This window comes from Monodelphis domestica, chromosome 5, assembly GCF_027887165.1.
Source record: "Monodelphis domestica isolate mMonDom1 chromosome 5, mMonDom1.pri, whole genome shotgun sequence".
Taxonomy (NCBI): Eukaryota; Metazoa; Chordata; class Mammalia; order Didelphimorphia; family Didelphidae; genus Monodelphis; species Monodelphis domestica.
In genome coordinates this window covers 106,725,235-106,738,423 of record NC_077231.1, presented here as the reverse complement: position 1 = coordinate 106,738,423, position 13,189 = coordinate 106,725,235, and the positions used below count along the sequence as shown (strand labels likewise).

The 13,189-nt window shown below is 33.6% G+C and overlaps 1 protein-coding gene across 2 annotated transcripts in view; it reads left to right on the top strand.

The window, feature by feature from the left end:
• The window catches only part of LOC103095126 (sodium-coupled neutral amino acid symporter 1), a 62,525-nt gene that overhangs the window by 34,874 nt on the left and 14,462 nt on the right, over nt 1–13,189 (top strand). For both annotated transcript variants that reach the window (XR_008912163.1, XM_007503878.3), the window contains exons 13-14: nt 693–793; nt 3,546–3,661. Coding sequence is in view for 1 of the 2 variants with exons in the window: in XM_007503878.3 (XP_007503940.1) it covers nt 693–793; nt 3,546–3,661 (217 nt within the window). In the remaining variant the exon portion in view is untranslated. The remainder of the gene's footprint in view (nt 1–692; nt 794–3,545; nt 3,662–13,189) is intronic.

The window sequence follows — 13,189 nt, the reverse complement described above, 5'->3', positions numbered from 1 at the left end:
CCTACCAATTTGCCAAGTTTGATATGTGCTCAAAAGACAGAAATATAGATTTGGGTATTCTAACAAATTTTAGAGCACACTTTAACCAGAGTCATCTTTCTACTAGAAATTGTCCTGAATCATCAGGGAAACCTTAAATGTCTCTCTGCATTACTATGGAGAATATCTGAAGTACCAGGAATATTTTTTTACAAGGCCTTTTAAAAAAAAGTAGTATCTTTAGAAGTGTAAAAATACCTGAGTTCCAACTCTCACTGATATCTTCTGGGAATTATAATACAGCATTTTAAATGTACTATGTCAACTTTTTATACATAGGTAATAATGGAAAAAGAATTACCATGAAATATGAATACTAGTGTAATTTTTTCAGATCCACAAATAAAACCCTTTTAAAAAATGAAAGTTCATACATTGATTGCTGGTGTCATGGGTTCTTTCTCTAACAATAACTATGTAGTATATTTTAAAATATCTAATCAATATAGATACACTATGGCAAGTCAGATGGCTGTTTTTGCTTTTACCTGAATTAATTGAGTAATTCCATCTGTATATCCTAACTATAAGTCTATGGAAGAACATAGAAAGCTCTTAACTGTTTCTTGAATTGAAGTACATATTCTACATTGTTAATACATTGAACAAATGCCATGCACATATCTATTAATATTTCAAATTATTTTAAACAGGACTTCAATGGAAAGAATGATGTTGGTTACTTATATTTCACTTGGAATAGTATTTTTCATTTATTTAGCATCTGCACTCTTTGGCTACCTAACATTCTATGGTAAGCAAGGAACTTTTGTCAACCTCCAGATATTCATATTAACTTTTGTATTTAAATACACTTATTTGTAAAATACATACTAATTTATATGCATTTAATTAATTCAGTAATAAATAATCAAAATAATCTGCACCATTAAAGTCAAAGAAAGCAATGAAATGTTATGTAATTATTTTTTTCTTAAAGACAATAGGGGACAGGTTTTTATATATTCATTAAGCTAAATAAGTACTTATATCCTCTTCTATTTTTTTCTTAGGAATTTCCACAGAGATAAATTAGATTTTCAATAGACATCTTTATTGAGATAATTTGTTAATGTATTAAAAATTTAAAGGAAGATCTCCCAATTGATATTTGCAAATTAGAACAAACTACCTTAATAGAAAAGCAATGCTGGGATACATGTTGAAAACTATAAAGAACAGTAATAATACTGGAGAAACTATTCTTTAGTTAAAAATATAATTCCTTTTTGTTCATGAAATTAAACCATCACAATGATTTGAAGGATGAAATAGAAAGTTAAAAGAAATGATCTTTGAAAAAGACAGTAAGGAATTTTAATTTTATTGGCACCACTGAACTGGAGTCAACTTGTCTTATTTTTTTTCTTCTCCAAAGTTCAGACACTCATTAGGGCCTTCTACTCTTTGCCTTATTTATTGTTGAATAGCTACCTTTTCATTGTTAGATTGTAATTTTTCAGTAACATTTGAATATATTAGTTATATTCAATTCAAATATATATACAATTAAACCTTAGTATTATAGAATAAAATGGAGAGAAAACAGGCTTTCATGAACTATTCAGTAGTCTGAATTTTAGAATCTTTTAAGAAAAATGCTTTTGTATTTTTAAGCATTTCTGTATATTATTTTAAGCACATAGCATAACAAGATTAATTAGTCATTAATACATTTGTTATTTTATGGTGATGTGCCTTCAAAATTTTTAAGTTTGACAGAAGAACTTGTAAAGTCATCTAAATATTCTTCTTGCTCATATGATTAGTTTCCTTAATGCATATTTCTTCTCTCTACCATAAAAGTAAACCATTCATGTATTTTCATGTATTTTTAAGTGACCAAGAATTCTGAACACAAATCAAAATCATTAAGGCCAGGTTTTATGCATACACTTTTGCTCATGTGACTAAGAGATAAAGTCGAAAGAAAGAAATTACTCTTGGTAAACATAGTAAATTAGTTTTATCTAATCCCAACACTAATCATAATTAATAACAATTTTATATGATGATTCCTTCCAGAAAAAAATAAAAAAAGAAATAAATCTGTAAACTTATAGGATAGAGATATGGAAAAGCAAACAGCTATTTTTCTGATGGTTTTCAAGCTCCCTTTAAATACTTTGTTACCTTTATAAAGAGGTCGGTTACAAGTAAGGTGGGAAATATTACACTTTGGTCCTAAGCTCTTTAAGGATAGTTGAACAGCCAGAAAGACCAGAATAACAATAGCAATGAGAAAAATAAACATTTATTTTAAATTTTATTTCACTCTGTAATTGATCCTATTATGTTACCTAATTCCATATTTTATATAGAAACCAATCCCTTTTCTCTGTCTCTGAGAATAGAAGCTAGGGGTTTTTGAGTTCTTTTTCTCATGAGTTGTCTCCTCTTAAATTCGATGGAAAGCTTTAAGTTTTGCCACAATTACTTTTAATTAAAGAAAAACTCTGAGCTAAGTTTACATTTTCCATGTTCTCACAAACCATTTTGATTCTAGGGGAATTGTTTTTTCAGCACCACCTGCAAATAACTTTGTGCCAAGGAAACTTCACTTCCTGGGAAACTCCATGATATCTCTGTATTCTTTTTGAGGGCTTACAATCTCACCCAGTCCCATCTTAGTACATTTTAGCCCAATTAAAAAAGTGTTGTTTTTTTTTAAAAAATCTCATTCCCATTTTACTTTTTCTGGTCAACTATCAATGTCCTTAGGATATATCTGGGTCCCATAAATCAATAAACTAGTCCTGTAAAATGGAGAGGAGTGGTCTTGGCCACACTTGTATATATGCCTGCTTTCTTTAATGCAACCAATTATGTTGTCCTCTCCTCCACGATACTGCCAACCCTTTAACCAGTTGTATTATTCCCCCACCTCTGCTTTATTCTTTGTTCTATGCTTATTAAAAGGAGTTGCATCTCCATCTTGGAGTCTTTTGACCTAAATTAAGTTAGTCATTGGGCAGCAAGATGGCACATTGAGTAAAGTACTAGGCCTGGAGTCAGGAAGATTCATCTTGCTGAATTCAAATCTTGTCTCAGACACTTATTAGCTATGTGACTCTGGGAAAGTAACTTAATCCTGTTTGCCTCAGTTTCCCAATTATGAAATGAGAACACAGTGGAGAAGGAAATGGTATCTTTCAGTATCTTTGCCAAGAAAACCCCATGAACAAAATGAAACCTTTAAAATATCAGTTTATTCTTTGATAAGTACTTTTGTTTATAATCCCAGTTTATAAAACACCTTGTGGCTTCTTTTACTTTAAATTGAAGAAAATTTACTAATAGCTTTTGAAATCTCATTTGGTTAAAGCTATGTAAATATTGGAGTCCCTCTCACTGAGAATTAATCTCAATAGGTTTATAAAATTGTCTCCTAAATTCAAATTATTCAGATCCCTGCCCTATCATTTGCTTCTAAACCACCAGTTGTTCAGGAAAAGTTGTGGAGTGACATGAATCTTAAAATATTTGTTTCTTTTTTTCCTTTTTAGAACATGTACATTCAAGTCTACTTCATACATACTATAGCAACGATCTTACTATCCTATTAGTACGAGTGGCAGTAGTACTGGCAATCATCTTCACAATTCCAATGTTATATATCACAGTAAGTCAGAACAGTTGAAACTACAATAGGGTAAGGTTCTTGGGCTCCTGAAACTACATCAGAGCAGAGTTCCCTGGAAGTTTAAGTCTATTCATGGAAAAAAGTGACAGGTAACAAGTTTATTCTACAATAGATCCTAGTTCTAATATCTATCCCTATTTTAAAATAATTGCATAATAGATAAAGTAATTGGAGCCAGGGTCACAATTTTAAAAATTATTTTATTATTTCATTTTTATTGTCACACAGAATACTCTTCTGTATTGGTCATTGACGTAAGAGCAAAGTCATACATAACCAAATCCCAAAATAAAACCAACAATACACTAATGTAAAAAATGACTCCAACTCTTCTTTCTCTGGAAGTGGATATCATTCCCTGTCATAAGCCTTTCAGTATTGTCCCAGGTCATTGCATTGCTAAGAGTAGCCAAGTTTTCACAGATAATCATTGCCCAATATTGCCGTTATTGTGTACAATGTTCTCCCAGTTCTGCTTATTTCACTCTGCATCAGTTCCCGCAGACCTTTCCAGTTCTTTCTGAAATCATCTTGCTTACCATTTCTTATAGCACAATAGCATTCCATTGCTAACATGTACCACAATTTATTCAATCATTCCCCATTTGAGGGACATCCCTTTAGTTTCGGATTCTTTGCCCCCACAAAGGGAACAGTTATAAATATTTTTGTACAAGTAGGTCCTTTCCCCTTTTTTGTTATCTCGTTGGCATATAGACACAGCAGTGGCATTACCTGATCAAAGGGTATGTACAGTTTTATAACTCTTTGGGTATAGTTCCAAGTTACATTTCTCTAATCAAGAGTGATTTAGAATGTTTTTTCATATGATTATTGATGGTTTTGATTTCTTCATCTGAACACTGCTTGCTCATATCGTTTGACCATTTGTCAATTGGGGAATGTAAGGGCACAAAATAACAAGGAAAAAATTCAAAGAATAAAAGAGAAACTAGTTTTAAATTAAGTATTCAGAGAAAAAAAATCTTTTTACCTATCCCCCAAGAAGCTCCACACATTTATAATCATTGATGCCTTTAGTCTTAAGGCTTAATCCAGGCTCAACTCACTAAATCTGAGCTATTTACTGCAATGGTGGCAGCCAAAATGTTGGAGTAGCAAGAAAACATATTGCTAACTCCAACACAACTCCTTCACAAAAATTTAGGAAATACTCTAGACTAAGTCCTGACCAAGAATCAAAGAAAAAAATTATCATAATATATCCAATCCAATTTGACATAAAGAAACAGATAGAGCTGAGAACTCTAAAGGCAAAAGTCCTATCAGAAGCACATCATGCAGAGTACCAGGGCAAGAACAGATTCCAAATCCACATAAAGGGATGCAGTTTTGTGTAAGATGAAGGAATTAATGGAGATTGGGAATGTGGTTGATCATTCTCCATTTCTGGATTACTTATACAGAACAGATTAATGTAGGGATCTATTCCTAGGGGCGGAGTTCCAGGGATAGGATTGACTATACATTTTTTGTTGAGTACTAAGAAAAGATGAAATTCAGAAAGAAGTACCAACTGTGTGACTTAGACCCCAGGAGTGGAGAGAGGTCTCAATTCCATCTTCCAGTCAAGTTTGAAGCCTACATGAGAATAATAATGACAAACAAAAGGTGTGCCTTCAGTTCTGCCACTCTGAATTGGTAGAACTTTCTAACTGGCTGATAGTGACTTAATTCTAGTAGTAGTCTATTGGAGATAAGCCCACAATCTTGTGCCTCAGATCCAAACCCAGGTCAGAAACTTAAAGAAGTCTAATCATGAGAACAATGATCAGACTATTCCCTAGATGAATCTACTTCTGAAAGTAACTGAAAGTTTGTAAGTCCCCGGCCTGAGCTGTCCCTGAGATCCTAGAATAACATAACATTTAATACTCCAAAAAAGCAGCAAAAACTCAAGAGAACAAAAACTTAGCCCAGATAGTCACTCTAGAAGTATGTCCTAACATAAAATCTGAAGTCAGAAAGCAGACTAACTGAAAGAATGACCAAAGTAGAAAAAAAAATCCTTCCTTAAAGTGTGATTATGGTGGCAGGTATGGAAAGTGGAAAAGAAGTAAAAGTTATGGAAGAAATAATTGTAAAGCTAATTAATAGCCTGACAAATATTTTATCCAAGAAAAAATTCCCTGAAACTTAGAATGAACCAAATATAAGCTGGTGACTCCATGAGGCAACAACAACAACAACAAAAAATACTAAATCAAAGTCAAAATACTGGAAAAAATAGATAAATATATAAAGTATCTCACATGAAAAATAATGAAAAGATCAACTAAAGCTAATTTAAGAATTGTTGAACTACCTGAAAACCAAGACATGATATTTCAAGAAATCATGAAAGAAAACTGCCAATAGGTATTAGAACCACAAGCTGAAAAGAAAGAATTTACTAGTCAGCACTTCAAAGAAATCTCAAAATGTAAACTCCCAAGAACATTATAGTCACAATACTTATTTTCTAGATCAAAAAAGAAATACTGAAAGTAGCTATAAAGAAAAAAATTGAAATACTGAGAGCCATAGTTGGTTTCATACATGATTTAGTAATCACCAATATAAAGGAGCAGAGATATTGGAATAATATTTTCTGGAAGACATATATAGATAGAGGAAGAAATATACATGAAATAAAGGGAAAAAGAAAAATGGAAAAATATCTTACATAATTGAGGTGGATAATATGTAGAAATCTATAATAAAAAGCAAAAAGAGGGAGGGAGGGAGAAGGAAACACTTGAACTTTACTTTTATTTGAATTGATCAAAAGAAAAAATACACACATTTTATTCAATGGAAAAACTAGGGGAAGGGGAAAAGGAGGTGGAAAAATGATGAAATGTTAGAGAGATTAGTCTTAAAGTGGCCAAACTCTTAATTAAAGTGGGTGGATCTTAGAAGACAGAGGAAAACATTCAATAATCCTTACTAGGAATTGGATGTACTCACCCACAAAATTGAAGAGGATAGAAGACTGGATTAGAAATCAGAATCCAACCATATATTTGTATTTATTTTAAAAGTAAATATTTACTGATATTTTCTATTTCTTACATCACCATAGTATCTAATATATCCCTCCCCATACTTCTTCCAGACAGCCATCTCACATGATAAATATTTTTAAAAGGAAAAAAAGTCATCACAACTGGCCAAAACATGAAAAAAGTCCAAAAACATGTGCAATATGTAAAACCTATAGACCTCTAGGGAGGGGTAAGGTAGAAGTATCTTATCATAACTCATCCTCTGAGTCTTATTTGATCTTTATAATTTTGTCACATTTACTTTTGAGTAAATGTGTAATGAGTAAATGAGTAAAAAAGTACTCTTTACATTTACATTGTTGTAGTTACTGTATATTTGGTTTTCCTGGCTTTGCTTACTTCAGTATGAATCACTTCTTCCATTACATTCAGGTACCACACTGTGTTTATCCATTCCCCAATTAATGGGCAGGTAACTTGTTTCTAGTTCTTCACAAAAAAGAAAGCCTTAAAAAATTGACCACATGGAGAGAGAGATATAAAGATTCATTGGAAAAAAAAGAAACTCTCAAGAAACAGAATTGGCCAGATAGTAAAACAAGTACAAAAACTCCTTGAAGGAAATAATTAAGAGTTAGGCAAGTGGAAGCTAATGACTCCATGAGACATCAAGAAGCAATGAAACAAAGGCAAATGAATAAAAAAAAGAAGAAAATGCAAAAAAAAAAGCAATTGATCTGGAAAATAGATCAAGGAGAGATAATTTCCAGAGGTTTCCCATATGTAACTTCTCTATGATTTTATTCATCATCTTAACTTCTTATTTATCTTAGGGTTGGATTTATATATATCTGATAGGGGGAGACTGAGTTCCCCTACTCTTACATTTCAAAGTCAGATTTCTAGTCACTTCTAGTCTTTTTATCAAGGAGGGTTGGAAGTCCTCTACTTCATCAGATAGACATTTTTTTCCTTGAAGGACCATATATTCAGTTTTGCTGGGTAGATTATTGCTGATGGTAATGCTAGATATTTTGCCTTCTCAAATATAATATTCTAAATCCTACACTCTTTATTGTAATAAATGTTAAATCTTGTGTAATTCTGACTGTGGCTTCACAATAATTGAATGGCTTTTTTTCTAACTGTTTGAGGTATTTTTTCTTTGATCTGGGTGCTCTGGAATTTGGCTATAATATTCCTGCAAGCTTTCATTTTAGTATGTCTTTTAGGAGGTGATCAGGGAATTCTTTAATTTATATTTTACCCTCTGATTTGAGGATATCAGGGCACTTTTCCTTGATAGTTTCTTGTGTAAAAAGGAATTCTTTATTCCTTTTTTTAATTTAACAGGGGGACCTGGAGGTCCTCTTACCAAAGAGATGTGTAGGGATTAACCAGCCCACAGTGATAGGAAGTAGAAACCATAGAGACAGGTAGGAGAAACCATAGTGACAGGAAGTGAGGTAGAAAGAAGGATATAAAATGAGCAGGGCATAATGGGTTGGTTGGTCTGTCAGTTGCTGACAATTAGGACTGGCAGTTGTAGGAAAGAGGGATGCTGGGTGTGAATTGGTCTTTGGGAGTTGGTTGCTGGTGGTGTGGGTTGGTGATTAGTTGGTGGTTGACATTTAGTTGCTTGAATATAAAGGTGGGCCTGCTTACTTAGAGGGCTTTTGGCTCTAGCCTTTAGAGGGCTTTTTGCCTTTTGGGTTTTGGGCTGTTAGGTTTTTTTCCCTTCCTTGAACTTTTTGGAAGGTGGCTGGTCTTCATTGAAAGACCTAATTGGGGTTGGAGTAAACACTGATTGGGTTGGTTTTGATTGGGTGAACTGGGTTGGAACTTTGTGGGGCGATTGTTATTAGCAGTAGTTATAGGAAAATATAGGCAGTTTTAGATAGTATTATAGGTAGTTATAGGATAACTAGTATAGACATTAGGAAACTTCTTTCTCTACCTCTTTCCTATATTTCCTTCCTTTACTATATCCATTTTAATATATTCTTTTACAATCTCTATTTTAATTAAACTAAATTTCTAAATTTTTAAAAGCTGCTAGAAGTTTTCTTTTCTCTGGCTTAAAGAGATAATATTAATTTGCAATTCTTCTATATTCTCATTAAAACTTAAATTATTAAAAGCTGCTTTCTTATTTTATCAAAACCCCTATTTTAATCCTTACACTTGAAATATCATGTCTAGGCTCTTTATTTTATTATAGCATTCAGGTAATCAAGTAATTCTTAAATTCTCTCTCCTTGATCTAATTCCCAGGTCAATTAATTTTTCCAATAGCATATTCCATATTTTTGTCTATATTTTAATTCTTTTAATTTTGTCTTATTCTTTCTGAATGTCTCACAGAAGAATTAGAATTAGCTTCCACTTTCCCAGTTCTCATTTTTAAGAAATCATTTTCTTCTAAAAGCTTTTGTACCTCCTTTTCCATCTGCCTAATTCTGTTTCTTAAGATGTTATTTTCTTCATTGTTTTAGTGCCTCTTAATTGTGTTTTCATAATTTCTTACTTTGCTACTACTTTTATTTGATTTTGAAAATTATTTCATACCTATTTCAGGAATTTTTCTTGGACTTATGTCCAATTCACAGTTTTCTTTGAGGCTCATTTGTAACTGTTTTTTACTTTTGTTTCTTGTTTTTGCTTACAGATGTTTTGAATTCATTGTATTCTGAGTTTTTGTCTTGATCTTTGTTGTTAGTATGGTAATTTTTTTGTTCCTAGGTTCTTTTGGTTGTTGTTTACTCAGTTTTTGCACCTTGTTTATTGACTTGTAACTTAAGGTTAATTTTGAGCTGTGTTTTGTAGTAGATAGTAATTCTGAGGGTGTATATTGATAGATATTAGATAACTAATCGATCAATGTTTGCCTACCCTCCTCCCTATTTGTCTCCCTTTTCCTCCCTCTCTTCAGAAGCCTTTCAGCTTTCCCTCCCCCTTATTCTTTCTCCTTTAAGTCACTCAGGGTGAACTATGAGGTTTCAGAGGGAATACTCTTTTCTCTTGATTTCTCAAGTAAGGGTTTATTGAGGAAAACAGAAAGGGTGGAGATTAATGTAAGAGGGATGGGGTTTTCCCTATTATCTACAGGGAACCTTGGTTAAGAGGATATTGGGAGAAATGGCCATCCAGTCACTCTTGTGAAACAAAGTCAGTCAGAGAGATATGAGGACAATTGTCTTCTTCTTCCTTCAGCCAGGTCACCTCCAAAGATACAATTAACTTCTTTCCTTCACCTCAGCCAGCCAGCCCTGTCACCACCAGAAGCCAGAAGCCAAAAGCCCCAGCTTCTTCTCCACCTCTGTCAGAAGCCAACAAACCCAGTTCACTCGTTGGCTTGACTCCAACTGTTTTCCCGGTACCATTCTAAAAGGAATGTTCATTTTGACAGACACATTATCCATCTCAGCTTTTTCTGTCCTTTGCGTGCATGGCTCTTTGACAATACCTCCATTTTTTGTCTTAAAAAATTTGCAACCACAAATTTTAATGGTACTTACCTTTCATATATTTCTAACTAATTCTTACCCCTTGTACTATCTTAAATATTCCTTTACCCTCCCCAAATATCAAATCCTAATCTTATCTTAGCTATTCTTGACTACCTATTTCAATGCTAAGATTGGGTATAGGAAAATGATTTAGGAAATAGGGGTTGTACATGAACATGGTTTTGACATAACAACAAATCATGTAACAATTTTCAAACCATTCCAACAATTTCAATAACATTTTGAATATGCAACTGTTTTATCTCCTAATGTCTATAAATTCAACTAAGTGAAATTTTCTATTACTAACAATTGCTAACCTGTAATTATAAAGCAATCTAACTTCTATACTTAAGTAGTTCTATGTCTGTCTCTACTTCTCTAAGACTTTGAACAGATTCTCAAAGCTATCTCTATAGTTAGTTATTAGAACATTAATAAATTATTCTAATATAGTTAGTTTGTTAGTACATTAGTATCTATGTGTGTACATAAGTTGTTTCTATATAGATTTACATATGTACATCCATATACAGTGTTCTTGATTTCTGTGCAAACTCATGCAGATAAGAAATATCTTTGTCTGTTTGAATTTTCCACAGAAATTTATATCAGTGTGCCTTTGTGTTTTGCCACTATGCTATACATTGTATACTTACCCATTCCATGAGATATCTTCCTATTCTATGTAGGATGTGTATGCATATATGTGATGTTAATATGTATGAGGCATTCTTACATAACCTCATGATCACAAGTCCAAAATTTCACAATCCTTCCATGTCCTTTTATGTTGCTTGTATAAACTCTGTCTTCATCATCTGTTCCTTCGTCTCTTGTCATCTGGCCAGCATGCCATTCTTGTTTTCCTTCTTCTATAGTCATTATAGTTATTTCTATCAGTTCTAAAATTGTGATTTCTATGATCATTATCATAGTCATTTCTATAGTTATTATTTCTAAAGCTGTTATTATTCCTTTTTTCCCATAGCCATCTCCTACAGACCATCATTACATGGCCTCTCTTCCCACAGAAAAGGCATATTAATGATTTATCTGTGGATTCCTGCAAAGGGGATATGATCTCTCCTTTATATTTCAATTGTCCCTTTAACGTTTCAATTTCTTTCTTTAAGTCTTCCACTGACGTATTGTGTTCCTCAGGTCTTTTTACATGACCCTTATAAACATAGGCTGCTACTCTCCTCAATTCTTCGAGGTCCATAGAGTCCCAATTAGGACAGCTAGTTTTAAAGTAGTCTTTTACCACTGAACAACAATTCTCAATGAATTTCCTACATATTTGCCTAATGTCCATTTCTCTGGATAAGTCAAGGTCCATATATGTATTTCCTATGTCAATAAGTCTGTCCATAAACTGGGAAGAGGTTTCATCAATTTCTTGTTGGGTTCTTTCAAATTTTTACCATTTTTCTGGTCTATCAGAGAAAACTCTCATGGCTGTCAATAATGCTTCTCTGGCCTGGTTTAGTTTTGTGTAATCTAATTCAACATTGGGGTTCCAATGTGGATCTTCAGTTGGCCAATAATGTCCTCTCCTACCTTGTTTCTGATTAGCCAGAGAGATGAGATTATTTTTCTCTCTCTTTGTCAGAAATTTTTCTAATAAATTTTCAACATCCATCCAAGTGGGGTCAAAAGTTCTGAATATGTTCTCTAATCTTTTTATAATTAATATTGATTCTTCCTCAAATGATGGAAGATCTTCCTTAAATTTATTTAAATCTTCAGGGTTAAAAGGTGTATGGTGTCTTATAGATATCAAGTTCCCATCTTTATTAAAAGTGGGTACTTCCCTTAAAGGAAATAAACTATCTGAATTATTTGGTACTCCTGTCTCTAGGCTTCTTGCTCTATTCTCAATGGGGTAGGTGTGAAGAAGGGAAGGGTTGGGCACGCTAAGGGGGAAGGTTTGTTGTTGTCCCACAGTGCCAGAAAGATCAGAGGTAGGAAGGGTATGAGAATTGAATTGGGCAGGGTGGGAAGGAGGGGCAAAGGAAGAAGGGTCAGTAGCTGGGAGAGAGGATGCAGAGGGGTTAGGGTTGGAGGAATGAGTAGGGTGTGAATGGGCAGGGTATGAACTTAGGGTTGAGGGGTTGGGATGGTCAGTATGGGTGGGGTAGTAGTAAGTTGGGTGTGGGAGGGGCACATTTGTGAACTAGGAGCCATATTGTCCAGAGCAGGGTGGGACAGAGATTCTGATAATGAGGAATTATGGAGAGATAAGTCACTTCTATTCTGGGATGTTATTGAGTCCCTTTTAATGCTTTTCATAAAAGCTATGATCTCCCCCAAACTTTCCTCTATACACTCAAGCCGAGTATTTAGCTCTGCATTTTGTTGAATATTAGAAGGAACAATCAGTTGGTTTGACTGAGAAGTTGGTTTTTTAAGGAGATACAATATTATAGCTACAACAATTAAAATCCCAAGGGGGAGTAGTGTGTTGATTAGACTTTGCCATAAGCTCCATGGGATGAGCCACTTCAGAGAGACAAGGAGTAATATATTTACAAGTTTGGTCATGGATCTGATAAGCCAATTGTTAAATAAGTTGTGGACTGGATGTAACCACATATCTCTAAAGTAAGCACGTGGGGAGCAGGACAAGGCCAAAACATTCTCCAGGTTTTGTAGCTAAACAGTTTCCCCAGTCCTGCCACTTTTGGTTTTTAAAAAAAGAAAAACAGCTAAATTCTATCTAATTTAAGGAGAAATTAAAATGTTTTTACTCACCTGCTCTAGCAGCTGTGCTTTAAAGCCGAGTTAGCTGTTTTAAAAAAGACTGACTGATTTGAGCAAGTAATAAAGAGAGAAAGGAAAAAGATTTCATAGAAATTTGAGGGTTCTCATCACAACCGACATGGTCAGCCAAAACTGTAAAGATAATTCTATAGTTGTGACTTAAATCTAAATTAATTTGGTTGCCAGGGAAAATCCCAAATAATAAAATACCCACGTCAGCTAGA